The 27448-nt window shown below is 58.0% G+C and overlaps 12 protein-coding genes across 12 annotated transcripts; 7 read left to right on the forward strand and 5 right to left on the reverse strand.

Annotated features, from left to right (window-relative positions):
- Nucleotides 1-15: 15 nt before the first annotated feature.
- On the forward strand, nt 16-1324 carry B0H18DRAFT_1119120 (uncharacterized protein; the record flags this gene model as incomplete). Its single annotated transcript, XM_048033904.1, has 5 exons — nt 16-129; nt 253-333; nt 389-466; nt 529-801; nt 1142-1324. 5 exons carry the CDS (start codon nt 16-18, stop codon nt 1322-1324), a joined length of 729 nt encoding a protein of 242 aa, XP_047893578.1.
- A 69-nt stretch (nt 1325-1393) lies between these two features.
- On the reverse strand, nt 1394-5210 carry B0H18DRAFT_1085140 (uncharacterized protein; the record flags this gene model as incomplete). The annotated part of the gene is made up of 9 exons (XM_048031879.1): nt 1394-1429; nt 1520-1813; nt 1848-2125; nt 2180-2204; nt 2237-2280; nt 2338-2647; nt 2701-2948; nt 3003-4499; nt 4556-5210. 9 exons carry the CDS (start codon nt 5208-5210, stop codon nt 1394-1396), a joined length of 3387 nt encoding a protein of 1128 aa, XP_047893579.1.
- A 153-nt stretch (nt 5211-5363) lies between these two features.
- On the reverse strand, nt 5364-6646 carry B0H18DRAFT_1007076 (CDP-alcohol phosphatidyltransferase-domain-containing protein). The gene is made up of 6 exons (XM_048028705.1): nt 6371-6646; nt 6141-6315; nt 5974-6087; nt 5839-5917; nt 5740-5788; nt 5364-5654 (listed from the first exon to the last, which is right to left on the reverse strand). Exons 1-6 carry the CDS (start codon nt 6495-6497, stop codon nt 5446-5448), a joined length of 753 nt encoding a protein of 250 aa, XP_047893580.1. The 5' UTR covers nt 6498-6646; the 3' UTR covers nt 5364-5445.
- A 690-nt stretch (nt 6647-7336) lies between these two features.
- Nucleotides 7337-8576, forward strand: B0H18DRAFT_1007080 (uncharacterized protein). Its single transcript, XM_048028706.1, has one exon. The coding sequence runs from the start codon at nt 7431-7433 to the stop codon at nt 8373-8375; it is 945 nt and encodes a 314-aa protein (XP_047893581.1). The 5' UTR covers nt 7337-7430; the 3' UTR covers nt 8376-8576.
- A 572-nt stretch (nt 8577-9148) lies between these two features.
- B0H18DRAFT_831914 (uncharacterized protein) lies at nt 9149-9415 on the forward strand (the record flags this gene model as incomplete). The annotated part of the gene is made up of 1 exon (XM_048039407.1): nt 9149-9415. A coding segment is annotated over one exon (267 nt), but the record flags the coding sequence as incomplete, so codon positions are not given.
- Nucleotides 9368-11548, forward strand: B0H18DRAFT_908353 (uncharacterized protein; the record flags this gene model as incomplete). The annotated part of the gene is made up of 1 exon (XM_048041522.1): nt 9368-11548. A coding segment is annotated over exon 1 (2007 nt), but the record flags the coding sequence as incomplete, so codon positions are not given.
- B0H18DRAFT_1007087 (uncharacterized protein) lies at nt 11533-12945 on the reverse strand. The gene is made up of 2 exons (XM_048028707.1): nt 12705-12945; nt 11533-12599 (listed from the first exon to the last, which is right to left on the reverse strand). The coding sequence occupies exon 2, from the start codon at nt 12571-12573 to the stop codon at nt 11950-11952; it is 624 nt and encodes a 207-aa protein (XP_047893584.1). The 5' UTR covers nt 12574-12599; nt 12705-12945; the 3' UTR covers nt 11533-11949.
- Nucleotides 12946-13858: 913 nt separating this feature from the next.
- On the forward strand, nt 13859-14262 carry B0H18DRAFT_1007095 (uncharacterized protein). The gene has a single exon (XM_048028708.1). The coding sequence runs from the start codon at nt 13935-13937 to the stop codon at nt 14166-14168; it is 234 nt and encodes a 77-aa protein (XP_047893585.1). The 5' UTR covers nt 13859-13934; the 3' UTR covers nt 14169-14262.
- Nucleotides 14263-16721: 2459 nt separating this feature from the next.
- Nucleotides 16722-19056, forward strand: B0H18DRAFT_1007105 (FAD/NAD(P)-binding domain-containing protein). Its single transcript, XM_048028709.1, has 10 exons — nt 16722-16855; nt 16908-16965; nt 17027-17171; nt 17230-17391; nt 17551-17734; nt 17896-18001; nt 18061-18240; nt 18308-18564; nt 18637-18856; nt 18883-19056. The coding sequence occupies exons 3-10, from the start codon at nt 17045-17047 to the stop codon at nt 18970-18972; spliced, it is 1326 nt and encodes a 441-aa protein (XP_047893586.1). The 5' UTR covers nt 16722-16855; nt 16908-16965; nt 17027-17044; the 3' UTR covers nt 18973-19056.
- A 411-nt stretch (nt 19057-19467) lies between these two features.
- On the reverse strand, nt 19468-20668 carry B0H18DRAFT_354330 (uncharacterized protein). Its single transcript, XM_048037718.1, has 5 exons — nt 20515-20668; nt 20401-20463; nt 19990-20221; nt 19744-19909; nt 19468-19678 (listed from the first exon to the last, which is right to left on the reverse strand). Exons 1-4 carry the CDS (start codon nt 20584-20586, stop codon nt 19770-19772), a joined length of 507 nt encoding a protein of 168 aa, XP_047893587.1. The 5' UTR covers nt 20587-20668; the 3' UTR covers nt 19468-19678; nt 19744-19769.
- Nucleotides 20669-20846: 178 nt separating this feature from the next.
- B0H18DRAFT_1007111 (uncharacterized protein) lies at nt 20847-22766 on the forward strand. Its single transcript, XM_048028710.1, has 6 exons — nt 20847-21191; nt 21248-21435; nt 21487-21577; nt 21635-21663; nt 21719-21910; nt 21975-22766. Exons 1-6 carry the CDS (start codon nt 20897-20899, stop codon nt 22614-22616), a joined length of 1437 nt encoding a protein of 478 aa, XP_047893588.1. The 5' UTR covers nt 20847-20896; the 3' UTR covers nt 22617-22766.
- Nucleotides 22767-26498, reverse strand: B0H18DRAFT_1007116 (uncharacterized protein). The gene is given in 5 exon segments (XM_048028711.1): nt 22767-24694; nt 24747-24803; nt 24824-25996; nt 26085-26339; nt 26359-26498. 5 exon segments carry the CDS (start codon nt 26470-26472, stop codon nt 23204-23206), a joined length of 3090 nt encoding a protein of 1029 aa, XP_047893589.1. The 5' UTR covers nt 26473-26498; the 3' UTR covers nt 22767-23203.
- Between the last annotated feature and the right edge of the window lie 950 nt (nt 26499-27448).

Raw genomic sequence — 27448 nt, forward strand, 5'->3', positions numbered from 1 at the left:
ACCCAGTCCGCCGCCATGGTCTCGTCCAACGACGTGCAGCGCCTTTTCTTGCAAGCCGTTCTCTCGCGGAGGGTCATGACCAGAGAGATTGCGCTGAAGCTCTGGGAAAATGCATTGACGCCGTCAAAGGTAGTGCGACCACCTTATGAGCGTCCATCCAGAGGCTGATGCGAGAACGAACTGTAGCCGCAACGACACGCTCGATATCGAATTCAGTGGAGACAGAAACTCTTGGGATAATTTGTGACCAAGATCAACGAGGCCTTGAACCCCATGAACATGGAATTCGCGCAGATGTCGGACGAGATTACGGGCAAAGAAATGTGTGCTCTCGTGAGTTGCACACCAAACGCACCGCTGTATCCTGCGTCTCACGCATGCTATGTAGGTCAATCGCAAAGGCGACGAGGTCGCGCAGCTAGCTACCGAGTATACGCCGCTCGAGATTGCCTACTTCAAAGCAGTGGTACGTGCAGAACGCGCTCGCTTCACGAGGTTTCTCTGACAGTGCGAATTGCATTCTAACAGCTCCATCAAATCATGTCGGCCCCGAACGAAGCCTTTTGCATATCATCAATGGCAGCCCTGCGAGAGACGAACAACCTAAACATGACCAAGTCACAAGCCGAGGTCGTCCTCTCGAGCTTCGTGGCCAAAGGATGGCTTATCAAGAGCAGGTCCGTAATTTGTCTATTCGAGTTCTACAAATCACCGACCGGTGCTGCCGTTCTCACCCAGACGCGGTCGATATTCTCTTTCACTACGCACTTTGATCGAGTTGCTGCCATACCTCCGAAGCACGTATCCCAACAACATTCTTGAATGTACCATTTGCATGGAGGTCTGTCCCAATAGCCGTGCATATTGCGCATATTCACTCACGCACGGATTGAACGCAGGTTGTCACCCGCGGGATCTCATGCTACACCACCAACTGCCACACACACCTCCACGCGCACTGCTTCGAGAAGTACAGGAAACGCTCCCAAAACTGCCCGACCTGCCAGGCAAACTGGTCATCCGATGCCAGCGCGAAGAAGCTGGACAGGATCGGAGAGGCCGCGTACAGAGAGGGCCAAGATACCCGCCGCCGCCGGCCAATTGAGGAGCGAGCAGAGAGCGACGAGGATGAGGCGACGAGGCCGAGGCGGAGGCGGAGCCTTCGCAACCCTCGCAAGCATCTCAGCCATCCCAGCCCAAGGGCACACAGGCAAAGAAGAACAAGAAGAAAGCGGTCCGCGAGGACAGTATGGATATTGATGAGGACGAGCCGGAGCCCGAACCTGAGCCCCGGAAGACTCAGAAGCGCAAGAGCCGTCGGTGACCGGTGGACGGCTGCTACAGTGTCCGTTTACCATACAGATCTACATGTATTGTTGTGCTATGTGCTGCATTATAGTCCTGCGTATATTGCGTATATTGTCGGCGACTAATCAACCATGATAGTTGCTCAGATTGCATCAGAGCCGGCCCCGGATGGACGGGGTGTATCTGCACGAGTCCTCTCTGCGGATTTAACATCCGTAGAGCTGGGCATGACGCGCCCTGCACCGGAGTCGTCGACGGGCTGGATGGTGAATCCGAACTTGCCCTTGCCCCATACGACCTGCTTGCGCTGTTTTCGTCCCTCACCGAACTCCTCGTTCCACTTGCGCAGTTCCGAAAGGCTGCCGAGCGACTCGGATGCGGACGGGGTGATCTCCTTGAGAGCCTTCTCGAAGTTGCGCAGATGAATGGTCCGGCTGTACAAGGCTGCGGTCTCGGCCGACGGCTCTTCAGCTTTGTCGGCGCTATTCGCGCCCTCGTCTCCGCCCTCGATTCGTTATGACTAGAGAGGCGCTATCGACGATTTCCGAGGCAACTTCGCTTGGCGGCGCAGTCTTGGAGGCAATATCAGTGCCTTCAGACGGTAGCACTTGTGTCTCGGACATGATTTGACCTTGCGCCTCTTCAACCGCTACGGGGGGCGGAGTGCTCGCCGGTGCAGCGGTCTCGGATGAAGGCTGAGGAGCAGCATCCACAGGCGGCGTAGGTGTTGTGCTCCTCGTGTCAGTGGCCTGCGATAAACGCCACGGCACCTCGACGCGCTCCTTGACGGCATCTAATACAGCAGAAACGCAAAGATCTATAGCAGAAAGTGATTATGCGCGAGTGATAGCAGATATCAGACAAAGCTTACGCTTCAAGTCTGAGCCAGAGAAGCTCTCCGTCCCTTGGCTAGTGCTTTCATGTCGACATCATCCGCCAGTGTCTCGTCACGGAGGAGGATCTTGAGGATCTCTGGAGTTAATGTGACCAATCAATTGTGCGACTGCGACAGCCCTGTTCCTGACTCACCTTCCCGCTCCTTCTCACCGGGCAGGTCAACGAGCAGGCGTCGCGGCAGGCGTCGGAGGACAGCGTCATCCAAGTCGAACGGCCGATTGGTCGCGCCGATGACGATGACGTTGTCCTTGGACGACTTCAATCCGTCCATCTCCTGCATGAACTCGGTGATGACTCCGCGGTGAGCGATGCCTCCGCCAGTATCGCGGGATATCCGGGCGCCGAAGAGGGCATCCAGCTCGTCAATGAACACAACGCATGGCGAGAGCTTGCGCGCGAGCGTGAACACGGCCCGCACAAGCTTCTCACCCTCGCCGACGTACTGTGGAGTATTATTAGGTATTGGAAGTCAAGGGGAGCGAGAAGGCGACGTGCCATATCCATGACGTCCGACGGCTTGATTGCCAGCATACGGCAGCCAGCCTCCTTGGCGAGGGCTCGCACGACCAGGGTCTTACCAGTCCCTGGGGGTCCAAAGAGCAGGCATCCCGTCATGTTGTGCTCTCTGAGCAAACCATGCTGGAACGCCGCGGGATGCAACAATGGCAGAGAGACAATAGTCCGTACAGAGTCAACGGTATGTTCTGGTAGGTGCACTTGGCTAAAGGTCGTCGTCAGGGAGGCTAGCAAACGTAAGTCAGGAATGGCGCAGAACTAGATGAATACACATCGCTCACAGGTATCAACGATGCTGCCCAGTAGCCTGGCTTCGTGCGGGTCAAGGTCAGGGTCGCGTTTGATGCGTTCGACAGCCTCGTCCACATCAGCATCCTCGTCCGCAGCCTTTTCGTCGCCCTCTTCGTCATCACGCTGCTCGCGAGTCCGTCCTGGGGCAGGCGCGAGTAACGTCTTCCACAGACCTTCTGCCGTCTGGTGCCGAACCCACGCGTCGTAGACAGCAGACCACGATACTGGCGTCGGCTCCAGTGAGGGCACCACTACGCCTTGCTCAGCCCGCTCAGCAACCACTCGCCCCACGGCACGGTCTGCGATGCGGCGAACGATCGACCAGGGTATGATGTGCTTGCCCCAGTCACCCCAGAGGCGCTGCTCGACGTTGTCCTTGCTCGCGCCGGCCTCTTCAGCCTCCTCTGCGACAGGCTCTGACGACTCAGTCGGCTCTGCAGGCCGTTCGAGCGGCTCGAGCTCGCCTCCGACGGCAGCGACGCCCATGCGCATCGTCAACTCGTTGATCTCCCGCCGGCGCGCCATCCGCGTCTCCCTCTCAAGCGACGCTGTGCGCACGTTCGGAAGCACAAGCGATGTGCGATAAAACTGCGTGCTCATCTCGCCCGTCGACGGGTTCCCGCCGGGTCGTCCGCCCCCACGAGACATGGCGGCAGAGAGCGCAGGGCCGATCATGGAGGGGATGTTCCCGAGAGCCTCTTGGCCACCAAGCACAACGATGTCGGGCTTGCCGCCCTTGTTGCTCGCCTCCTCCATGTCCTCTGGCGAGGCGAGCTGCGGGATGTCCTGCACCTGGGCTCCACTCCGCGCCCACCGCTTCATACGGCCTGTTGTCCGCCGCTCCCGGGCCTTCTCGCTCGCAGCGTCCTCCCCAAACTCGAGCTTTGGCTTCCGGTCGCCGGACGTGGCGGCGGAGGACGTTGATCGCTGTGACATGAGCAGGCTCATGAGGTTTGAAGGGCCAGAGCCAGAGACACTTGAGGATGCTCCGGCTATAGGCGGAGTAATGCCAAATACAATGGTAGTAGGGTTGAGCACTGGTGATGTTGGTCGCGAGATCGGGCCTTGACGTCGTTGGCGGACAGCAGCAAGCAAAGCAGGGTACCATGAAGCAGATGAGGGAGCAAGCGTGGCAAAATCGCGGATATAGATGATGCGTGGTCTTCTTGGGGGTGTGGTCGAAGCCGAAGAGCCCTCAGCAGCATTAGATTCAACAGCAATGTTGATTAGATCGTCAAAGAAAGTCTTGAGCTTCGACATCCCGTTGTCTCTCGGGGCAGGCGAGAAAAATGATCGACCTGCCCTGGAAACCGTAGGGGTGAGTACTTGTAACGTCATGCGTGAAGGCGGTCCCATCGACATGTAAGGAGAGCCTTCATCCCAGTCGTCCTCCTCCCATTCTCTCGGTGCGCGAGGGGCTGGCCGAGCAGACGGAGTAGAAGGCGAGAAGTGCAGCGGGTTATTTGGTAGCTGCAGTACAGAAGCAGCTGGCGCACAAAGACTTGTCAGTCAAATACAGAAATCAGGATTGGCCGACACGTACCCTTCCCGAACTCTCCGCATGGACCAGCAGCAAGCTGGACGGAGTCGAGGACGACGACCTCGGACCCGGTCCGTCGTGCCATCTCACGCACCGTCTCGTCAATGTAGACATCGCCACCCTCTATAGGACAGTACAGAGCGAGGTTCGGCTCCTCAGGCGGACTTGAAGGCGGAGGATACGTTGCGCGATGCTGAGTCTGCGGATGCAGCGTGATGTGCAGATTATGCAAGATCTCTTCGAAGATCTCTGGGGGCGGCAGCGCGTGCTGAGTGGCAAGCGACGATGTCGGGTCGTTTTCCGGAGTCCAGAGAATATCCAAGCCATTGGGGAGAGGATGCGAAGGGTCAGGCTCCCTACTTGGCACTACAGACCTCCTTCGTCTCGGCTTCTCAGGTTCCTCACCAGGTCCATCGTCATTTGGCGGCTCCGACGGGCTAGCTAGCACTGGCGGGGCTGCAGATGGCTCGGAGTCCCCAGGTGAGGGCGTCACGGATGACGAGGAGCGTTTTGTGAGGCGCGGTGTAGCCGACGGTGCGCCTGCATGGTCTTTGCGCGGATAGCGGAGGGCGTGAGTAGACGAGAGGAGGGCACGGTGGCGAACGGGCGGGGTCTTGACCAGTGACCGCGTGCGACGAGCGAGCAACTGGGAGCGCATCCAATTCCAGGGAGGAGGACGGTCGGGCGGACGGTCGGCGAGAGCAAGCTGCGATGACACACGCTCGAAAACAGAATATACCGGCTCTCGCGCGACCCGCCGCATTCTCCCCGGTCGCGTGACCGCCTGCTGAGCGAGCGCGCCCGCCGAGTCCCGACGCACGTCGCGCAACGATTGACTGGAGGCCCAGAAACCCTCGCGACATTAGAGAAACAGTCTGTACAGTACACAGCTTTCATGTACGATAATGATGTGGTAGAAGACTCTGTCCGACTCTGTCCTTCGTCGCCCGCTCATGTCTTCTTCGGCTTCTGAACTCCTCCTCTCTCGCCTTGGCCCGCTCCGCGAGGTCAACGCCGACCAGGATCTTGGATGCCTTCCACAGCTGCACGACGTTCACAATATTCTTGGTAGCACAGATGGGCGCGCAAACCAGGTCATGGCCTCAGCCCAGGTGTAAGTGCCCCAGAAGGGCAGAGGCATTCCAAGCGATACCGATAATGGTGTGTGCACCCACTTCATGAGGTACAGCCGACGAAGAAGAGCTCGTTCCCGGCGCACATTACGAAGAGTGTCCTCTAATCACGAAATCAACAACTCATCTCCGTGAAGATCATTGAGTCCTTACCGAGTCGTAGTAGAACTTGAGGAATTTACTGACGTCGCTGGTGATCTGTTTATGGCTCCGCGAACCGGTGAGGAGCGAGCTGATACAGACAGCTTGTGAATGATGAAACGAGATGTTCCGCGCTAGACCACATACCTGTACATGTGCATGTAATGGCTACTGAAGTCGAGGGTGATGAGGAACTGGATCGCCATGACGTATTCCGGGTACACCGAGGACAGATAGCACAATAGCGACGATGTCGTGCACCTTCACCCGTCTCAGTCAGCCTGCACGCAGAGGGAGGCAGGAGAGATACAGACCGATCAGTGACCATATCCAACACCGCCCCGAACTTGGAGGTCTGGTTGAATGCGCGCGCTGCATGACCATCCGCAGCGTCGAGCAGGCACGATACACAGTACGCGATGGTACAATACTTGGGGTGGTAGCTCATGAAGTAGAGCGCTACTCCGGCCAGGATAATCCGCGAGTAGCCTGCGCACGCGCAGCGACTTCAGAGACGGGCACACTACACAGGAGATGCACTCGCCTATAAGGTTGGGGACGAAGAGGAACACATTCTCCGAGTAGTTCTGCCTCGTTGCGAGATCTAGTGCAACCTTTGCGTCAACTACGTCGATGGACCCTCTCCTCCTGGTTGCCGCCTTCTTCGTCATGAGCCCTACGAGTGACACGCGTCCACAGCTGGTGCGCTCTGGAGGTATACAGGGAGGGTGTACGGGACGGGCGGACGGGGCGAACAAGGACGCGTACGCCGCAGAGATAGAGGTGAGCAGAGTCGACGGTGGCACTCTGGCAGATGGACAGGTCGACGCGCCGGCGCCGAGCGTTTTCGCACAAGTGCCGGTTCGGCAGTCCCCGCCTCGATCACCCGGCGCATACCCCGATGCCCAGATCTCACAGCGCACACAAGACGCGGGGACGCCTCTGGCTCATGAACGTAGCACTCACCGTCGTCGGCGTAGTCGTCAAACAGATCCATGGGTACTGGTGGGATGCATCCGTCGACTAACCTAGTTCAATTAACGCGACCTACTGAGCAGCGTCGGGTAGCCTCGAAAGTAGCGTGATGCGTCATGGGTGCGTCGTTGTGCTCGCATGCCCTGAGTACACCGTAGCGTCTCCGAATGCATGTACTTACTGAGATATGGACTCGTGCTATGCATGGGTTTTCGGGACCGAGCCTGGCAGCGTGAACCTCAGGAGGTCACTGGTAGTGTAAGTAGTCTCCTACTACTTATATATAGAGAAAGGTTATGAACATGTGGGTCGACACGGCGTTCCTCTTCGCAAACCAAGATTATTCTGGGCGGTACCATAAGGTTATTGTCTCGCATGCTATTTATACTACCACTGAAAATCGGAGAGTCCGATAATACCATCCGTCTAGCACTCGGCATTATTTGAGTGCTTGAAGGAAGCGCGAGGAACGAGCGCTTCCATCAAGTGTAGTCTATGCGCGTGTGTCAGCGAGCGCTTGAGCCTCTTGCGTCTCGCTGTCACACCTCACTCGCTGGCACGCAAGCCACGAGTTTTGAAGCCTCCAGTCTCCTATCCTTTCTCTTCGCTTTCTCTCTTTCCTAGCTATCATGGACCCTGGCAACCAGCAAGATATTCCTGTGAGGGTGCTGGACCCCACGAAAGAAGTCTGCCCGAACTACGCCTTGGCTCCCTTCGCGGCCATTCGCCAGGCAATGACGGCAGGCGGTGCCATGACGGAGGAGCAAGCCGTCCAGACCTTGCGAGATGGTTGGCAGGAGCACCATGCTCAGCATCTTCAGGCGTGGCACGACCAGTGTCGAGAAGACCAGCGTCGCGAGGACGAGGAAGCACAGCGGAGACGCAACGAAGACGAAGCTCGCCTCGCTGAGGTACGTCGCGAAGCAGCAGAAGAGCAGAAGGCCCTCGACAAGAAGAAGCCGAAGCTTGCGACAGTGGACCCCTCTCGAGGTCCTCCCACCCAGCTACGACAACGGGTCCCAGATTACGCGCGCGAGAAACTGGCCAAACTTGCTTTCGTCGAACTTGACTACTTCACGGCTCATTCCCGCCAAGTCGCAGAAACCCAAACCAGAAGCACGCTCGACGAGGCGTACACCATCGTTCGGAACGACGCCGGGCTCAGCCTCGCGTCCGTGTCCTCGCAGCGCGCCATGAAGGGCATCCGTCGCGACGCATCCCTCCCTTTTCGGGAGATGGTCATTGCGTGGCCGGTCTTCATCCAGACCATCACGGATCTTCCGGCGTGGCCCCGGCCCTTGGTCAAAGCGTACATGGACTTCTTCCTCGAGATTGTCGGTCACCGCGACAGCCAGAACGAAATCGGGCAAGAAGCCCTCATGCTCTATATCGAGGAAGTGCGCATGGATTGGCACGAAAAGATCATCGCCAAAAATGTCACGGACGCAACGTACGACATCAGCGAGTTCGCGCCTAAGCTGTACGAAGAATGCAAAGCTGAGATACACTCAAATCGCGCTCGGGCCCTCATTAACCAGGTATGTCAATCGCCCTTATTCGCCGACACACACTAACTGTCATCTTTCTCCCTCTCTTCACCATCGAAACACTGACGTCTTTCACCCACGACCCATACGAACATGCGACACCAACACGCGCGTTACGACCGGCGTGGTCTTGCGTTCACGGCTGGCGCGGTCTTGCTTTTGCGACCGGCGGGGCCTTGTGTTTCATGACCGGCGTGGTCTCGCATTCATGGCCGGCGTGGTCTTGTCTTTTACGACCGGCGTGGTCTCGCGTTCATGGCCGGCGTGGTCTTGTCTTTTACGACCGGCGTGGTCTTGCGTTCATTGCCGGCGTGGCTTTCCTTTTACGACCGGCGTGGTCTTCCCTTCATGACCGGCGTGGTCTTCCTTTCACGACCGGCGTGGTCTTCCTTGTGACCGGCGTGGTCCACGGCGTTTCCCTCCCCTCCCCCGGTATGTCCTTGCATTCGAACCTCTATTTTCTTCCTTCTTTCATCATCCTCGCGGTTCACTTCGCCTCGGGTGGAACAATCAACCATGTACAATAAAATACCACTTAGATGGAGAACTTGAACGACAGCCACCCCGAACCTCGTCGTGGGTCAGGTGCTTCGTGGGGGCAGCAGCCGTCACGGCGTAAGCGTTCCCCCTCCCCGAGAGCCCACCGCCGGGCAGACTCTTCGGGGTATAACTCACTGGGCAGAGGTAGTCGCAGAGACTCCGCGGCGGATCCTGAGTCGCACGCGCGTCACGCGCGCGACAAAGAGACAGCTCCGTGGTCAGGCAGAGCGTCTTTTCAGAGGGGCGCGAGTCGCACAGTCAGAGCGATTTGCGCCATATGCTTGGGCTGGCACGGATCGGACGAGATTGGAAAATGTCGCTCCTCCACGAGGTGGGACGGCCAGCCAGCCAACTGTCGCCGCAACTCCTCTGGGCAAATTGTCAACCCCGACGGCGAGACCATATGTCTCGATTGGCAGCGACCCGGGAGATGCTCGTCCTCCAACCCAAAGCACATTCACCAGTGCTCGGGGTGCGGAGGCAGAAACCACGGAGCGCATTCGTGCAATCTGGCACAGAAGAACTAACCCTATCACTCCCTATCGCCCAGACGCATGGGACAGTATACTGCACAGTTCCGGCCTCTCCGTTAAATATCCTCACTTGGTACACTGCCTCCGTTTCGGTTTCAACATTGGTATCCCACGTCTTCATGCTACACATTGCCCCGATAATAGCCCTACCATCATACAGCAGTCAGCCATCTTCCTGGGCATCGTCGAAGAGGAGCTGCGCAAGGGGAGATACTTGGGCCCTTTCTCGCAACACGACCTCGAAGTTGCTATTGGCCCTTTTCAGTCATCTCCGCTCTCGTTGGTTCCAAAGCCGCACAAGCCAAATGCCTACAGACTGGTACAGAATTTCTCATACCCACACTCGTCGCGCGCGGGATACATGTCCATCAATCAAATGCTACAACCGGATGATTTTCCTTGCACATGGGGCACCTTCACCGCCATGTGCCTCCTCTGTGTACGCCTCCCTCCGGGATCACAGGCTGCGGTCCGCGACGTGGCCGAAGCCTATCGCACGATTCCCCTGGACCCATCCCAGTGGCCTGGTACGGTTGTCCGCCTGTCCGACAACGACCAATTCTTACTCGACACGAATGCAGCCTTCGGAGCTGGGCCGAATGGTGGTGTGTACGGTCATGCGGCAGATGCCGGAGCAGACATCATGCGATCACAAGGACTGGGCCCCATCACAAAATGGGTTGACGACCACGTTTTCTTCCGAATCCTGCGAGAATTCATTGCTGAACACAACCGTTCCCGCGAACAGTGGCGTCTACAGATCGAGTATCACGGCGGTGCACACCGTGACGGCGGGCGCATATGGCATGGTGGCGATCGTCTCCCCGATGGCCGCGTCGACGAGTTTGTCGAAGACATGCGTTTTCCCATACGAGATCTGGCAACCGCGTCCATTCGATCTCCCGAGGACGCGCGATACTCGTGTTGTATGGCAGACATTGACACAATCTCTCAGGCCCTGGGGATTCCCTGGCAAGTCGAAAAGGACATCGCTTTCTCACACGAGTTCCCCTTCACAGGCTTTGTGTGGAACTTGGAAACACTCCAGGTCTCCCTCCCACCCGCAAAGGCCGAAAAGTACAGACAGGCAATCCGCGACTGGCAGTCGTCGCGAACGCACACTCTGGAGGAGGTCCAAAAGCTATATGGTAAGCTCCTCCACGCCTCGATGGTGGTCCCTGCAGGGCGATGTTACCTCACTGAACTGGAATCCATGCTGGGCATCTTCCACGACCGTCCTTTCATGCCTCGTACCCCTCCTCGAGGAACTCCCGCGGACCTGGACTGGTGGTACACTACCCTCTCGCAGCAACCCATCGCCCGACCCATCCCAGCCCCCCTCCCAGTCACGCGATTGGAGGCCTACTCCGACGCAAGCTCCGGGACCGGAATTGCAATTGTCATCGGAGACAGGTGGCGAGCATGGACCCTTCGGCCGGGCTGGAACAGAGACGGGCGAGACATCGGCTGGGCGGAAGCAATCGGCTTCGAACTCCTGGTACGTTGCTTACTCGCCTTCCCCAGTCTCCCGGAACGCGTGCGCGTTTTCGGAGACAACACAGGTGTGGTCGATGGCTGGAAACGAGGACGGAGTCGGAACCGAGCTGTCAACGAGGCGTTCAAGCGCATCCATAGCGCGATGGTGGGATATCCCACCCAATTCTTCGTCAGCTACATACCCAGCGGACACAACCCGGCAGACGACCCATCTCGAGGCCACTACCCACCAAACCACCTCCTCCTCCCTCCAGTCGACGTCCCAGAAGTCGTCCGCCCGCTTATCGACGACGTCATCGTGGACGGACCTAATCGGTACGATCACGCCCATTCGTCCCAACTCCCGAAACCCAGCGGAAGCAAGCAGCTCGGACTCACCAGTATCAACGCTGCAGAGGACGGAACACAGGACGAGGATGACACCTTCCTCCGACACTTCTCTGCCTGGACCGAGTAATGCGCGGCGCAATGCACCATTGCCCCCGACGCGCGTCTCGACAGCAACACCGCGACCATACCCAGCGCACCTACAACTCGCACCATCGACACGACGCCCGCACTGCTTGGCACATGACCGCATCCGTTTGTGGCTCCCAGCAGCTTCGCAGCGACAAGCCACGGACAGCCAAGGCTTTCCTGTCGCAGTGTCGAGAGAGGACCTGGACCGCATACAGGCCGTTTTCGCCCATGCATGGGCAGACTCGACCTTGGAAGTGTATGGCTCGGGCCTTCTCGTATATCATGTGATCTGCGACGAGAAGAACATCCCGGACGACCAGCGGGCCCCGATCAGTGACGTGCTTCTACACGCCTTTGTTGCAACTCTTGCCGGGTCCTACAGCGCTGACACTATCAGGAACTATGTACAAGGGATCAGAGCCTGGCACATCCTGCATGGCGTAACCTGGTCCCGAAACCAGGATGAACTCGACACGCTGCTGCGAGGCGCGCTGAAGCTCGCCCCTCCCCTCTCGCAGCGCAGCGCGAGACAGCCATACACTCCGGGCTATCTGAAATCCATACATGCTCATCTAAACCAGCAAGACCCAATCGACGTAGCTGTGTGGGCTGTGCTCACAGTCGGTTTCTTCGCCATTGCGAGGCTCGGCGAGCTTGTAGTAAAGAATCAGACCACCTTCGATCCAGAGCAACATGTCACGAGGGCCTTGATACGGAAAGACGTTGACCGAGAAGGAAACGAGGTCTGGGTCATCCGAATCCCGCGAACCAAAACCAGTCTCGCAGGCGAAGACATCTGCTTCGCGAAACAGGCAGGCGACATTGATCCGGTAAGCGCCTTGCTCAACCACCTCGCCGCCAACGATCCGCCCATGAATGGGCCACTTTTCGCATACAAAGCTGGCCCAAACGCGAGAGGCGGAAACGAGAATGTCTGGAAGCCTCTGACACGAAGCGTGTTCACCCGACATGTGGCACGACTGGCGAAAGCAGCGAAACAGCCCCAGCTCCAAGGACACAGTCTCCGCATCGGTGGAACCTTGGAATACATGCTGCGCGGTGTGCCCTTCGAGGTTGTCAAGACAATGGGCAGATGGAAGAGTGACGCCTTCCAGCTGTACCTGCGAAAACATGCGCAGATTCTGGCCCCATACCTGCAGGCGCAGCCCGCGGTACATGCGACCTTCGCGAGACATGCGATGCCCCCGGTGCGCTAAGAATGGTACGTCTTCGTCTCCTCTCCTAGTATCCTGGGAGTCCTGGACAGCACGACGCGTCGTTCCAACTCCTACATCCCGGGTATCGCGGCTGACTCGGGCCACCACAGGCTAGGCTCAGACGATCACTCGAAGCTCGCGTCGGATTGCCGCGCCCTTCGGGCGCAGGCTTTCGCCCAACCGCGGATCTTCTCTACATACTACCAGCAGTCCCCTCTTCATGTTCATATCACTGCCTCGTAGTACCACTGTCGGACATGGACTCTCGGATATGGACTCACTAATGTATGCGACATCCTTAATCCCTCTCTCCGAGTCTCGCGTGCACGCGTCACATGCCACCCTCATAGAACGCGCAGAGCGGAGCAAGCGCATAGAAGAAATTCCCGAGTCGGCCGCGGCCACAGAGACCTATAGCTGCAGAGTTACAAAGCACGTCCTGGCATTACGTCCTTGTTCAGCAGGCCGGAATGATCATCGGACTCTCACAAGAGGCGGCGGATCGGCAGATCGGGTACACAAGGCCCCCGGGGGTGGGGAGGGTGGTCGACCCTTGGATGGGCGATTCCGAAATTTTATACCAGAAGGTCGAAAAAACCGTCATACCCTCCCCAACTCGGTCGAAGTAGACCGTCGATAGTGTCGGATTAGTTGTAAATTAGCTTCCTGTCACACGCAGACAACCCTTTTTGCACGTGGCCCATTGGCTAGTCTACTTTTCGACGTCGGTATTTTCAATCGCAGTCTAAATGTGCGTAGTGGATCGCAGGCGGAACCTCAAGTGTGTGGCTGAGCTTGTGGCGGGTGCGTCTGCGGCGGAAGCAACAGTGCGCTCTCGTCGCGTACTACTACTAGGTCGCCGTCTTTTCCACTGCTCCTCCTCAGCTGGACGCAAGCGACTTTTACCGCTATCTACCGTTTCCTTTCACGGGAAGACGTCCTCAGCTAAAGACTCGAACGTTCACCCCGGGCCCTTGCGCGTGCTAACACTGTAACAGTGTTCTCGACGTACCGTTGTGCGACAACTCCAAACACGAGCACGCAAACAAGGACGCGTGAGGTTTTCGAGCTCGTTTATCGGGCGCGGCATGCTCAAGAAGGCGACGCACGTATTTTCAGTAAGTGTTGTGTGTGCGGCAAGTAGCGATTCAAAGGTCTGTCCCTCGCCGTCCGTCTGCGACCTAGTGCACTTTACAGTCTGGATAGTTCATCAAGCGAGTTTGGTGTGTAGCGGCGTAACCGGAACGGCACATTTGAGCTCGCTATTCGGTTTGTCCTCTATCTATCCCCCCAGCCTCTGGTCCTTCTCACCCATACTTTCTCGTCTGCACCTACTCGGCATGCCCTCTTCCGGATTCTCATTTGCCTCGGTATGTGTCTGCCATCTGGCACAACTGGTAGCTAGTGACCGTCAACCCGAAATTTCGTCTGTCTGCCCTCGTGCGCGTCCACTCACCCGCTCAAATGCCTGCCCGCCAATCCACATGCTCTCCTGCACGTTCGCCCGCTCGCCCATACCCTTGCTTACGTATCCTTGTGCTGAACAGCTTGGAGGCACACACCCGTACGAATAGTTGACCGTGCGTTTGTGCACTCGCTTACTCGCGCGCACGCCCGCTTTTCTGCCCGCACACTCGCCCATCTAGCTGCAAATGAATCTCCCGGCTCGTTCGCCTGCATGCTCGCCCGTCTGGCACCTACAATGCCACCCGCCTGCCGACTACCCGCCTGCCTGATCACCACTCTGCTTCATTGTCTGCCAACTCGGTCATATGTGTACCTGCATATCTGCGTGTGCACGTCTCCGCCTGCGCTCTCACTAAGCCACTCACACGGCGTCGAAGAAGGTGCGGATGTCATAGAGCAGTGTTCACATACTCTACGTGGCTTGTAGATTTTTCAGCAATATAAAGGCACTTTTTTCACTGATTGAACGAGGGTGGGGGGGTGGTCTGGAGGCAGGACCGCCGAAAAATAATAATATACAGGGGGGTGGTAGGGTGGGGGGGTCCAGATATTGAAGTTTCGGAAAAAACCGGCCTTGTGTACGGAAATTTAATTTCTGCCGCCTCTTGGACTCTCAGGATGATTTGTATGCGAGCGCAGGCTGCGCTAGCGAATAGAACAACGTAGAGCCGGCCCGACGGAGAGGTGAAGAACAATACCTTCTGGTCATGCGAGGCATTCCAGCGGCGCAGGTGACTGGTACGCGGGCGAGCGTTCTTGATCCACCGTTCTTCATTACGAGAGCAATGCAAAACGACATCTGCGTGGCTTGCAGGCGAGTGTGAAGTACAGCGGATAGATAGCCATGCCTCACGACCCTCAGGCTGCGCAGAAAGTCCGATAGGTGGATTTCAGCACGGAATCATCCGGGTCGATCTACCCAGTACGGACTTAGCAGTAAACGTGAGGCCCGAGATCTGGATCATAGCATGAACTTACCGAGCGGTCCAAATCGAGACATCACCATAATATACCCCTTTTAACAGAAATAGCGAAACCACTGCAGCGTCCTCGAAGCAGCCAAAATGTCGGTACGTTTCCACCGGATGGCAGAAATGTGGTCCCGCGGCGATTGCGCGGTGGTGTGCAGGGACTAAACCTGCCACATAGCGCTGTACAGTCGCAACTCCCAGATGCGCAGCTGCCGTGGATGAAATTGCGCGAGTCAGGCAGTAATCACTGCCTTACAGGACGTGAGAACGAGACTGAGGGCATCAACATGAGGCTCCTGCTAATGGATGCAACTCGTCAGTTAAAGGAAGAGAGGTAGAGAAGCCGAGAACAGCAGAAGTATGCTGGACATGTACGTGGGTCTGACGACGCCTCATCTGTCGTTGGCACCATCAAAGCCCTATAAATTGGACAGAAGACACCGTGAGTGGGCAGCAGAGGTATTTTTCCGAGGATGATACCCCCCTAATCCGTATCAACCGGCAGCTGATTCCGGCTTTCGACTGTGTATTCAATATTTCGTGGCTAAAGGGTACGGCCATGGTGATGAGCGCTGAGATATTGTAAACCAGTGAACACAGCTCAGACAGTTGGCGACGGGGTGCATCGGCGTCCTACTGCAGCAATTAGGGCAAGCAAAGACAGGTCAGTATTCACTGACCACTCACTAGTAGTGGTCTCTAGATGATGAGCAAGGAGCGAAGGTGCTATGCACAGTCACCCTCCTCGCGCGACTGACTCTGGGGAGTGGAAGCCGAACAATTGCGCGCACGAGGCACAATTGAATAAGTTGATCACTAGAAAATCTGAAGAGGAAATACCAGAGATAAATCGTCACGGAGTGGTTGCCCGACACCATTGCGTCGCTGCAATTGTACTGCCCCAGCGTGCGACAGCTCCGCATATCGGGTGTGCTGCCCAAGGGACCGGTTTCACGGCGCCAGAACACAGCGGTGCCAATATTCCACCTAGAGTTTGGGGACGTGCGCATTAAATTTTTGCAGACAGCACAGCGGCCGTACCTGACTCAGGGTCGCGAAGTGTGGTCCATCGCAGGCCAGTCTGCATGTCCGTCGAATGTGGGTGGTCGCAGATGAATGGGTGGGTCAGCGTGTCACGGTCCAGGACCATTGGACGTGTATTAGAACCGCGAATTAGGACACACCATATCGTAGCCCGTCATGCGCACGGCATCGTGCACGATAGCGGTAGACGGAGCCGATTTATTGAAAGGCTTCGTTTCTCAGGTTCTTTGAAATGCCTGGGCTGCTCAGCAGTCAATACGACCACCGATTGGCATCGCTATTGCCACAGAGAGCTGGAGAAGAATACTGGTGCAAGTTTCCACCAGCCTGGCGGACAAAGGTCAGGGCGTATGCGTTACGGAGCGAGAGCAGACGATTTCCGGGACAAGGTTTGAGACCGTGCTCGTCTCGTCCACACAATGAACGACGTTATGCGGAGCGCTTGAGATGCATTCGTGGTAGTGAGATTGGGCAAGAGATGGCCGGTGGCGGGGGAGGAACGTGGCAATCGCAATCGAGATCGAATAATGAATGTTTGAGACAAGTTTGTGTAGGGTCACACACGTCACAACCCTAGCCTAGGGCCGTTGTGTACTTCCGGATTTGTCAGGAAGCTGCAGCCATCGGACTCTGGATTGTGCATGCCTCTCCCAAACCGCATGTGCGATCACAGACAGACATCATAGGCCGTTGAATTCCCCTCGGCTGCGACTTCTCGAACACCCAGGTACACGCTAGCGTCTGTCCGGGACCTTCGCACTGCACCGCGAAAGAGATCCGTAGGTCACTCACTCCCTTCACCGTGCAGGAGTCATATACGAAAATCGCCAGGGCCCTGCTTGGCGTGTTGACACCGGAAAGCAGACAGAGACTCTAGAGCCGTTGACGGGTGAGCTGATGTGCGCGTCGGATTTTTCCGGACAAAAGACTTCTGACGCGGAAAACACTAGTCTCCCCTTCGCCAGCTCATGATGTCCTCCGCTCAGCCATCCGCACGCAAGGCTGTTGTTGTCGGCGCAGGGCCGGTGGGATGTCTCGCCGCAATTTCCCTCGCCAAAATGGGTTGGACCGTCGAGATCTACGAAGGTCGTCCAGGTATAGCCAAGCTCGTGTCTCTCTCGTGCGATGCGTATCAATCGCCCTAAAATCGCAGACATGCGTCTGCCTTCCTCGAAGGCAGCGGCCCAGCAACGCTCTATTAACTTAGCGATGTCCTCACGCGGGATTGCCGCCATCGAAGCCATCCACCCGAGCGCGGCCGCACGCTTCCTCAAGGCTGTCATTCCCATGCGCGGCAGGATGATCCATCATGTTGGTGGCCGCCAGGAAAGCCAGCCATATGACAAAGATGGACAGGTGCGCCTCGTCCTTCCTGAGCGCCTGCATGTATTCGCACCGCCGCTGTACTGACGCTGATGCGGTAGTGTATAAATTCAATCGGCCGAGCATTCATGAACGAGGACCTATTGCGGAGGCTTGGCGCTACCCAATATTTCCGCGTTCTTCAAGCACAAAGTCATATCGCTAGACTTCGATAAAGGCATCATGGTCGTCAGCAACAACACGGATAATGAGAACAGAGAAGTACCTTTCGACTTCTGCGTGGGTGCCGATGGCGCCTACTCAATCGTACGGCGCCAGTTGATGAGGGTCGTACGGTAAGTTTTCCTACCGTCCTCATGATATTCTCTCTATCAGCCCTAGCATGCTTCTCAAGGTCGGTGTCGCTAACAGACGCATGTGTTCCACGCGCATTTTTTCCAGGATGGACTACCAGCAAGATATATTCCTCACGATTATTTGGAGCTGAAGATGCCAGCTGGCCGCCCATGAGTTCCGGCGGCGATCCATCGTTCCTCCTTGACGCGAATCACCTTCACATATGGCCGCGCCATACCTTTATGCTCATAGCGCTACCGAACAAGGTTAGAAGGTTCCCCGTCCTTGCATGCAGGAGAGTGCCTGACGTCTACATGCGTTTTAGGACAAAACGTTCACCTGCACGTTATTCGCTCCCACCGCAGAATTCGATCGTCTGAACACACCCGAGACCATCATTCAGTTTTTCAAAGCCCACTTTCCGGACGCCTTGCCGCTGATCGGCGAGCAGGCACTATTGGAGGATTTCAAACGAAACCCACGGAGCTCGCTCATGTCGATTAAGGTGTGTGTCTGCCATGATTCAATACAAATATTCGCATCAGTCTAAAACATTCAATCAAATATTGAAGGCCCAGCCATATCATTACAAGGATCGTGTCGTAATTATCGGCGATGCGGCTCACGCAATGGTGCCGTTCTACGGCCAAGGTCTGAATTGCGGGCTAGAAGACGTGCGAGTGCTCGACATAATTTTGCGCACAGCGCAAGTGAACCCTGCCGTTCAAGAGACGAAAGAAGACAATCGTCTCCTGGAAGCACTAGCCCGTTACTCAGACAGCAGGCACGCAGACCTGGTATCTATTTGTGAGCTCGCCATGGACAACTAGTACGTGCTCATTATTCCAGGGTCTAGGTCCTTGTCGGAGCTAATTAATCGCCTTCTTTTCCACGCTGTTAGCGTGGAGATGCGGCACTCTGTCGTGACACCTGCCTACCTCATCCGCCATGCGCTGGATAATATTCTATACTCCCTCACGGTGAGGGCAGCGACGCTCAGCGCTCTTATCCCGTCTCTTTCTCGCGAGCCGTTTCCCTCCAAGTCTCCCGCAGGCTGGTTGCCTCTTTACACGATGGTAACGTTTCGTCCCGACATCAGTTACTCTACCGCGAGACACAGGGTGGCCACCAGCGGCGTGTACTGGAGTATGCAGGGTGGGCAACTGCTGTGACGGGGCTAAGTGTCGCCGGCCTGGTCGCCGTATCTGTCTGGCGCCGGCTGTATAATCGAGGGTAGTTGTATTCCAAATGGGCATTTGGGTCCAATTTCTATCACGTACTGTCCAATCACAAGGTCACCGCGGGAAGAACGCACCAATGATATTCTGTTATGTCAAGATGGGATCACCGAGCGTTGCTTTGGGAAAAACTTGCGGTCGTTGAGGGGCTTCCCCGAGTTAGACTGCACGTCAAGGGGCGCCCCCTCGTGCACTCTGCTATCCATGGGAAGCGTACTTGATTGCAATTGCCAGTGCCAATAGGGACGGGCAGGCATACTCTGGGATCCGGATACACGAGAATTTATCGTTCCTCAACATAGCCGACAAGATGAACACCGAAAACAGTAGCGAAGGTGACCGTAGCATACGGGCCAATAAGAAATAGCTCAAGGGTAGAGAAGGCGGAGCAGGGGTTAGATCGTGGCGTGGCGTGTCGTGAGGCGGTCGCTCGATGCGTAGGGTAGTCGTCGAGGGATATATCTGTCCACAGGACAGGTCGTGCGAGGAATAGGGGAGTAGTAACTCAGCTACTCAGGAGCTGGCGTTCTTGTTCTTGGGCGGTCGTCCTCTCTTCTTCTTGGGAGGTTCGCTCGACTCCGCGGCCTCTGCCTCACCCTCGCCGCCCTCTGGCTCTGCTGGGGCCTCAGCGGGCTTGTTCTTGGGTGGTCTACCTCGTTTACGCTTCGGTTTCGGCTCCGAGGGTGCCTCATCCTCCGCAGGCCGCTGTGAAGAGAACAAGGAAGATCGCATCATGTTCACAGCAATCGAGCAATGGTCTGACGACAAACCTTGCGCGGACGGCCTCTCGGTCGTTTCACGGGAGCATCGGACGACGCGCCTGCTGTTGAGCTGCCTGTGGTGGCTGCCTGGCAGCAAGAGTCTTCTTGTTCTTCGAGCCTCGTGGACGGCCTCGTCCACGCTTGACGGGCTGTGCGGGCTCCAATTGTGCTTCGACTTCAGCTGGTAGCACACAGTAGTGGGACTATGAGAACGCGCGCGCTTGCCGCATAAACCGGAGTTGGAACCTAACTGACCAGTCTCTGGCTCGCCGCCATTGTCCTCGAGCTCGTCTTTCTTGTCCTCGGCGGGGTCCTCGCGTGGCGGCGAGTCCGGCATGGTGGGGAGGGGCTGACAGGAGGCGGGGGACGGTAGGCGGGATGAGGGGAAGAGGGAAGCGCGAAAGGTGTTCAGTGCCCTCGTTTTAACGAGTATTTCCCCTAATAGAGTTCTCTCGCGTGCAATATTCCCGAAAAGAGTGATTATTATCTGGAGAATCAGGCCTTCCATGAAAACGAGATTCACAGGCCAATCGTACGTAATTCTGTCGACCGCCAGGCGAGCTCAGCCGCCCTCCTTGACGCCGTGTCAGGCGAGAAGGGCCAATGTGCTCGCTGGGGGGACTGGGAGACAAGCGAGAGGCTCCCCGCATATTGATAGACACCCACCTGGCCAGGAACGAAATAGTTGTTCTTTCGGCGGACTTTGTTAGTCAGGGAGTGTTTGATGGACTATGCAGAACATTATAATCAGATAACAGCAGGAAATATCCGGCCACATGCCGTCGACGTTCCCCAGCCGCAGCGATATGTGGCGGACGTCGGGGCACGGAATGGGAGGCACGCTGTGCGCATCAACGACGTCGCACGATCAGCACCATGCACGTCCGCAAGACGGGGAGCAGCGACGCCAGGTCTCTCGGGACTCTCCTCCTCGGTCTCGGCGGAGAGCGTATTCCATCAGTTAGCTCGCCCTTCTGATTCGCCGCATTGGGCAGCTCAATTAGGGCGCCGCGCGGGAGTCGCGCCCTCTCCGATGGATCTCCGATTCATTCGCGCCACAACGCCTGCAACGTGTTCGCACATCGCCGTGCACGTGACGCCGCGTCGCGGTGGCTGAGCTCCCGGACTGCTCTCCTGCTGCTCAGCCTCGTCGTCGCGCACAATGCTCTCGCTGTGTCTGGTGCCCCTCTCGCTGTCGCTTCTTGTGTCGGCGAGTCTGCACCGCTCGCTGCTCCCACAGGATCCCTATGCATTCCCAAAGTACCGCGTGGCGTACGTGAACGGCCTCCCTGTCCTGAACGAGACCGCCGAGCGGTGGCTGCGCGAAGGCCTCAAGGGCGGCCAGGCAGAGTTTCTCGACGAGACATGGGAGTGGAGCGAAACAGCATGGCATAGTGGCTCGCCCAAGAGCATCGAAGGCGGTGCAGACCAGGGCATCGGTTCCACACCTGCAGTCCGTGATTCCTTTGTCAACTGGGCAGCGGCGGTGCGGTATTGACCGCCCTCTGGACAGCCAGACCCCGGACGGAATCCACCTACAGCCTAGAACTCATGCGGCTGGGTCCTCGGATGACATACCTGTGTCTTATTCCGCCCCCACCAGACGAAAGCACTGCAACCATCGCGAACGAACCGGAACCAGACGTATCACCACTGTCCGGCTGGTCCCTCTTGCAACCACTTAACGGCAAGTGCCTCTACGTGAGTAACAATGTCAAGTGCTGCGCGCGCTCTGAATGAATGAGATTCTAGCACAGGCAAGGCTGGTTCACCTATGCTTATTGCCACAATTCACATGTCCGTCAATTCCACGAGCTACCTCAACAGGCCAACAATCGGCACGGTGAGCCCATTTCCCCTTACAGCCACTAGCGTAACCCAACAGTTGATGTCGATTCAGGCGAATACACCCCCGAGGAAGACGCGGAAGTAAGTATCTGTGCATCGCTGCGCATGACACATGGCTAATCATTCGCTCCTGCAGTGGGAAGCCTACACCCTCGGGCGAGCCCCACCGACTCCAGAACCCGGCGCAGATCTCACCGTTGCAGAACAGGCCGCCATCGCTGCGAACGTCGAACTCGCTCGCGGGGCACGCTCGCACTATCTCGTGCAGCGCTGGGGCGACGGGTCGCACTGCGACAAGACGGGCAAGAAGCGTGAGATCGAAGTCCAGGTCTGCCTGCCGTTCGCTTCTCGCATTCCGCGACAGCGCTGACGATCCTGCGGTCCCACGTCAGTTCCATTGCTCGATGACGATGACAGACACCATCCTCTTCGTCAAGGAAACCCTGACATGTCACTACGTGCTGCACATCGCCACCCCACGGCTGTGCGGTGTGCCCGGCTTCAAGTCGCGTGTCGACGACCGCAACGAAGCCTTCATCCGCTGCCGTGAGATCCTCGACGAGGCCGAGTACCAGAGCGCGGACAGGTCCCTGCAGGCTGCGGACCGCCCGCTCAAGGTGCCGAAAAAGACGAAACCAGTCATCGCGCCTCCTCCACCGGAACCCGCCACGGAACCCAAGGTGCCGCGGGACATCATCCGCCAGGCACTCGCCAAATTTCTGGAGAAGGATGCGATGAGGACGGGGCCGGGCACGGACGTGTTCGTCGAAGACCTCGAGGACGACGGCGGCGAAGTCATGATCGAGTTCATCGACCTCGACCTCGACCTCGATCTGGGCGGCGAAGATCTTCAGGTCCAGCTGGATGCGGCAGGAGATCAGCTGGCAGATGCGCTCCGTGCGGCAGGATATGGCGTCAAAGATGAGAAGCGAAGTGACGAGAAGGGCAGCCAGGGAAAGGGTACCGGGAAGAAGAAGACCGCGTCGAAGGGCAACGGCGAAGGCGAAGCTAAACCTCGCCGAGACGAGCTCTAACGAGGGAGAAGCATCCCACTGATCTTTGCTTGCTTGCCATGTACTTCATCTCCGTTCCCTAGATACTCAGAACCTTCGCAATACACTCATCTTATCTCATTTACGTGTCATCGTCATACCGCCGAGGCACGTTGACCCACGAGCACCAGACTGTCCAAATAAATGCATCGCAGTATTGGTTAGACTTTATTACTAGTACAGGAGCATTTTCTCTAACTTCACTATCATAAACATGTACATTTGTGTTTTGGACCGCCCCGTCCCGCTGCGAAGATCTATGGCAACGGCAAGGATCGTCGGGCGCATGCAGGACGGACGCGGGCGGGGGCGCAAACGAACGGGCAGGGCGTGCAGGACGAACGGCCCAAACAAGACGAAGATGAAGCAAGCAGGCGGGCTCTATGCACAGCTGTGAGATGCGAGCGTCCGAGCGAAGGGCGACGGCGATGGGAATAACAACGAAGATGAACAATAAAGAACTGGGAACAGACCTATGCTGTATGCTGGATGATGCATGGGGAACGATGCGAGTCCGTGGGCGGAGACGACATGAGGGGGAGCCTAAGGGACAAAGACATAGAGGCCTGCTAAAAGAACCTCCGCTTGCCCTGCTTCTCGTCGACGGCGACCTTGATATGCGTGTGGGTCGGCTTCGCGCCAGGCTCCGAGCAGGGGACGATGCTCCGCAGCCACGAATCGCCGTCGTCTTGGTCTTCTGGGGCATGTGCGTGGTCCTGGCACGCCGGGCCGTCGCGCGCATGCGAACGGCACCCGCAGAGCAGGTCGTCCGACTTGCCCTTGCCATAAAGGAGATCCGTGAGGGTGCAACGCGCCGAGGGCTCTATATGCATCATGCGCCGGATCGCAGAACGCGACTCGCGAGGGAGCAGGCGGAAGATAGACTCGGCGCCACCTTGGTGAAAGGTAGCGACGCTCGCCTTGCTGTCCGCGCGCCGCCGGGGACGGATGGTCGCGTTCTGATCCTTCTTAGCTAGGGTGGGCGTAGTCGTCGACGGCTTCGGAGTGTCACTCGTCGTGCTACACTGTGACTTCTGCGCTTCGGTCACTGCGCCCTGGGCAGCCTCGGTGGTCGCGAGTTGCACTTCGCGCGCCTGCTCATTCTGTGTCTCCGTCCTGGAGCCCGAAGTACTCTCCTTCGAATGCTTGCCGTCTATCCGTGCAGCTGGGAGCGCGAGCGCTGTGAAGCCGCTATCAGAGTGGACAGGAGGAGGCTTGAAGAACAGTTGCGGCGACGGCGGCGCAGGCAAGGATTCCGTCGAGTCCGCAGGGCGCGCGAACTTGCGCACAGACGGGTCAGGATCCGCTCGAGCGTCGGTATGGCCATTCAAGAAGACGGCGGGCAACGTCGCGGTCGAGCGAGACAGCACGCTCGAGCCAAGCACTTTGCGGCGCGGGTCCAGTTCGATATCAGAGCCCTCCGTCCCCGAGCTAGATGACCGGGAGCCGTCTCTCGACAACTTATCCGACCGGGCGACGGAGGTATTGGAGGACGCGATCGACAGTGCCTTCGACTTCTCCGCCGGCTGCTCTTCCTGAAGCCCGTTCTTATCCTGGAGCTTCTCGCATGACTGGGAGTTCGCGCACTCGATCGTCTTCGGAGTCTCCTTGGGCTTCTCGCTGAGGTCAGGATGCGCCTGGACGAACGCTCTGAAGCTCGCGTCCGTCTTCGAATCCGGAATCTTCCACGGGAACCGTCTGAGGACCATGCACATGAAGATGATCGCGACGCTCCAAACATCCGTCTTGCGCGGGTCGTAGCTCTCTGCGTTGATGACCTCTGGTGCGAGGTACGGGTCGCTCCCCACGACGCCCGTCGCGAGCGTCGTCTTCTTGCCCGGGTAGTGGAACACCGTCGCGGTGCCGAAGTCGATGAGCTTCACGACGTTATTCTTCGTCATGACGCAGTTATCGAGCTTCAGGTCGCGGTGTGCGAGCCCGAGCGAGTGCAAGTACTCGACTCCGTCGCAAATCTGCCGGAAGACGCAGTAGATCTCGGGGCGCGACATGCTTCCGGACATAACCACGCTGAAGAGGTCGTATGGCGCATACTCCATTACCTATATGCGCAGTCAGAGGACGAACTAGCACGAAAAAACACTCAGTACACACCTCGTAGTAATGCCCGTGATCCGTGACAATGTCCACCGTCTCGATGATGTTCTTGTGCTTGAGCGTGCTGCCCACACAAACTCCGCAGTGACCTTCTTCTGGTACTCGCGCTCGCTCTCGCCCTGTCTCTTGGGCCGGAACTCCTTCACCGCGAACGTTATTCCGCCCTGCTTCGCCGGTGCCTTGATCAGGCGCACGGTTCCGCCTGCACCGCTACCGAGCACACGACCCCATTTGCCGTACTTCTTGCTCAGGTGCGCGTGCGTTGCCGTCGAGAGGCTCGGCACGACGTAGCCCGGCGTGTGGCCGTCGCGATGTGCCGACGGAGCGACAAAGTGCTTGGACGTCTCCCCTGAGTGGCCGGAGCTCGACGTAGGAGGGGCCGTCGTGGGTGCAGTGGAGGTCGGCGAGCCAGACCCAGAGGCAGGGCTCGACTGCGAGTCGATCGTCCGCGACGGCGAGCGTGAGCTGCGCTTGCTGCTGCCGCTGCCGGTAGTGTCGGACGCGCCTGGCGAGGGCGTTTTGCCCATGCTCGATTTGCGCGATGGCCGCACACGGCCCTCGGTCAAAAGTCTATCCCTGGCCTCCTTCCGATCCTTCTTCAAGAAGGTCGAGAAGCGTGATGAATGCTTTCCTGATTCTGTATTACCATTAACGTAGTCTGTCGAATCGTTGTTTGCCGGAGTGCCGGGAGCAGTGCTATGATAGCCTGCGGGCGTCGCAACACCAGCAGCATCCAGTAAACTGGACTGGTCAAAGTGCACGCCACGGCGCTGGTCGAGAGGAGCGACGGATGTATCCGGAGGCGGAGCAGCAACCATGGAGCCGGGAGTGGTAGACGCACTGGCGTGATGCCCGTGCGGATGAGGGATGTGGTGGTTCAGGAATCGCTTGAGGTCGTGCAGAGGACCGGGCAAATGCTTGTCCTTCTTGGTATTGACAGAGCTGGCGGAAGAAGCCACACCGTTGGGCGTAGGAACTGCGCTGTCGGACATGTCGGGCAGCGGATGCGGGTGCTCACGGTCGGGAGACACGCGCGGCGGAGAAGGCGGGTTAGAGACCAATGGCATGTTGGACTGGCTCGGTCGACGCCTGAAGACAGAGCGGCTTGCGGAAGGTACACATAGCGTGTCCGATGGCGCGCTGGCGGAAGGCTCACCCGGACTCTGGGGAGACGGGGACCGCTTGCGCGGAGTGAAGGCTGTGGAGAGGAAACGCGAACGGGACGGCCGCCTTGTTGGCTGAGGAGCCTGGCAGAGATGAAGCAAGGCGCATTTGTGGGGACGGTTAGCTGAGCTCAGCGGATCGCACCGACGGGGCGAGGACAAGGGGACCAACCTGCTCCTTGAAAGCACTGCTTGGAGGGGCACTGCCGTCGCCAGACGCGTTCAGCGCATGAGAGAGCTGCCGCTGGTCTGGAGGGAACGGTATTGAGGGCGCAGTAGGCTGGATGGGGCGTGCGGTGGCAGGAGTCGATGGGGAGGTGTCAATGCGGGGTGATGGGTGAGCGGCGGGGGAGTGAACGAGGGGAGGATGGGCGAGGTCTGCGGCGGGTGTGGGGGTATCGAGAGGGGAGGGGCTGCATGGGGCGGGCTGAGAGCATGGTGGGGACGCCGCTGCAGACGATGAGGAGGGGGTGAGGGACGACGGAGAGGGTGGGGAGATATGGCTGCTGGACAAGAGACGGAGGGCAGTCGTTTATGGCGCGCATCACTCGGCAGCGCATCTCAGATCTCGGTCCGGAAATTCTCCCCCACGCGAGCTCTCCTCCCACCGCTGCCCCGCTCCTCCCCCCCGTCTCGTCACATCTGTGCAGCGAGCCCCTAGCTTTCGGCCAAAGCACGCTGCTCGCCACCGCCAGCAGCGGCCACCGTCCCCGGCCCCAGTCCGCATGCGCACCCCAGCAGACTGCGCTGCGTCCGCTGCCTTCGCCCTCGGCACGCCTGCCGAGCGCATCTGCCCAGTCGACTACCCAATCCGAGTCCAATCCGCGTCCGAGCCGACCTTCCTCGCGCGTTCTCGCGCTGCCAGGTCTCTCGCACAGCGCAACACAGCCATTGGTGTCCGACCGCGCGTGCCCCGACGTGGCCCCGCTGCCCCCGACGCTGCCCGCGCGGGTGTCGCGCGCAGTGTGCGCGGTGGAGGCCGGCTCGTCCGCGTCGCGTATTCGTGCACCCGCGCCAAACGGTGCCCGATTGGGTAAGCGAGCACCGTCATCGGCCGCATGGGACGAGCCAATCGGCTTTCACTGCGGACGAACCACGTTGTGCGAAGCGCTCACATGGTATTTACATTGTAAGGGCGTGTATATTTTTACGGCTCCAAGTCGGAGCTCGTAACATAGGGAATGGTATTCCTTTGTTCGGGCTAACATTTCGAATGTTCCCAAATCGGGAATGTAAGTGCTATGTTCTTCCTATGTCCGAAATCGTGTCATGTTCTAGGCATGTACTTCCCATGTTAGGGATTTCACTTAGTGGCTTACTAATATACACGTTCTTGCAATGTTAGGCCATGTAAGCGCCTCGCACAATCCGGGTTGTCCGCAGTGTTTGTATCGACGTCACTTCGCTCCGGCGTGCCCGAGCCGGGCCCGCCGTTGCTCCGGCTACCTGCCCCATTTGGCGCCGCGCCGCCGCAGCTTGCTTCTGCTCGCGGGCGGCCAAGGGCGGCCCAGGATGGAAGACGGACGTGCGCAGCTG

This window comes from Fomitopsis serialis, assembly GCF_022376445.1.
Source record: "Fomitopsis serialis strain Sig1Antser10 chromosome Unknown B0H18scaffold_32, whole genome shotgun sequence".
Classification (NCBI taxonomy): Eukaryota; Fungi; Basidiomycota; class Agaricomycetes; order Polyporales; family Fomitopsidaceae; genus Fomitopsis; species Fomitopsis serialis.

Excerpts from the sequence above, each read along its gene's own strand:
- B0H18DRAFT_1007095 (XM_048028708.1), top strand. The coding sequence starts at position 13,935 with ATGCCCTCTTCCGGATTCTCATTTGCCTCGGTATGTGTCTGCCATCTG.
- B0H18DRAFT_1007080 (XM_048028706.1), top strand. The coding sequence starts at position 7,431 with ATGGACCCTGGCAACCAGCAAGATATTCCTGTGAGGGTGCTGGACCCC.
- B0H18DRAFT_1007087 (XM_048028707.1), bottom strand. The coding sequence starts at position 12,573 with ATGTCTCGCGAAGGTCGCATGTACCGCGGGCTGCGCCTGCAGGTATGG.
- B0H18DRAFT_1007105 (XM_048028709.1), top strand. The coding sequence starts at position 17,045 with ATGATGTCCTCCGCTCAGCCATCCGCACGCAAGGCTGTTGTTGTCGGC. Across the intron at positions 17,172-17,229 it reads GATCTACGAAGGTCGTCCAG|ACATGCGTCTGCCTTCCTCG; the intron begins GTATAGCCAAGC and ends CTAAAATCGCAG. Across the intron at positions 17,735-17,895 it reads CAGTTGATGAGGGTCGTACG|CTGGCCGCCCATGAGTTCCG; the intron begins GTAAGTTTTCCT and ends TGAAGATGCCAG.
- B0H18DRAFT_1007111 (XM_048028710.1), top strand. The coding sequence starts at position 20,897 with ATGCTCTCGCTGTGTCTGGTGCCCCTCTCGCTGTCGCTTCTTGTGTCG. Across the intron at positions 21,192-21,247 it reads CGGTTCCACACCTGCAGTCC|CCAGACCCCGGACGGAATCC; the intron begins GTGATTCCTTTG and ends CCCTCTGGACAG. Across the intron at positions 21,664-21,718 it reads CCCCCGAGGAAGACGCGGAA|TGGGAAGCCTACACCCTCGG; the intron begins GTAAGTATCTGT and ends TCGCTCCTGCAG.
- B0H18DRAFT_1007116 (XM_048028711.1), bottom strand. The coding sequence starts at position 26,472 with ATGCGCTGCCGAGTGATGCGCGCCATAAACGACTGCCCTCCGTCTCTT. Across the intron at positions 25,997-26,084 it reads GCAGTGCTTTCAAGGAGCAG|GCTCCTCAGCCAACAAGGCG; the intron begins GTTGGTCCCCTT and ends CATCTCTGCCAG. Across the intron at positions 24,695-24,746 it reads ATCACGGGCATTACTACGAG|GTAATGGAGTATGCGCCATA; the intron begins GTGTGTACTGAG and ends CTGCGCATATAG.
- B0H18DRAFT_354330 (XM_048037718.1), bottom strand. The coding sequence starts at position 20,586 with ATGCGCACAGCGTGCCTCCCATTCCGTGCCCCGACGTCCGCCACATAT. Across the intron at positions 20,464-20,514 it reads GCGGCTGGGGAACGTCGACG|TCCATCAAACACTCCCTGAC; the intron begins GCATGTGGCCGG and ends TGTTCTGCATAG. Across the intron at positions 20,222-20,400 it reads ACTATTTCGTTCCTGGCCAG|ATAATAATCACTCTTTTCGG; the intron begins GTGGGTGTCTAT and ends CTGATTCTCCAG.
- B0H18DRAFT_1007076 (XM_048028705.1), bottom strand. The coding sequence starts at position 6,497 with ATGACGAAGAAGGCGGCAACCAGGAGGAGAGGGTCCATCGACGTAGTT. Across the intron at positions 6,316-6,370 it reads CTTCGTCCCCAACCTTATAG|GCTACTCGCGGATTATCCTG; the intron begins GCGAGTGCATCT and ends GCGCGTGCGCAG. Across the intron at positions 5,918-5,973 it reads CATTACATGCACATGTACAG|CTCGCTCCTCACCGGTTCGC; the intron begins GTATGTGGTCTA and ends TGTCTGTATCAG.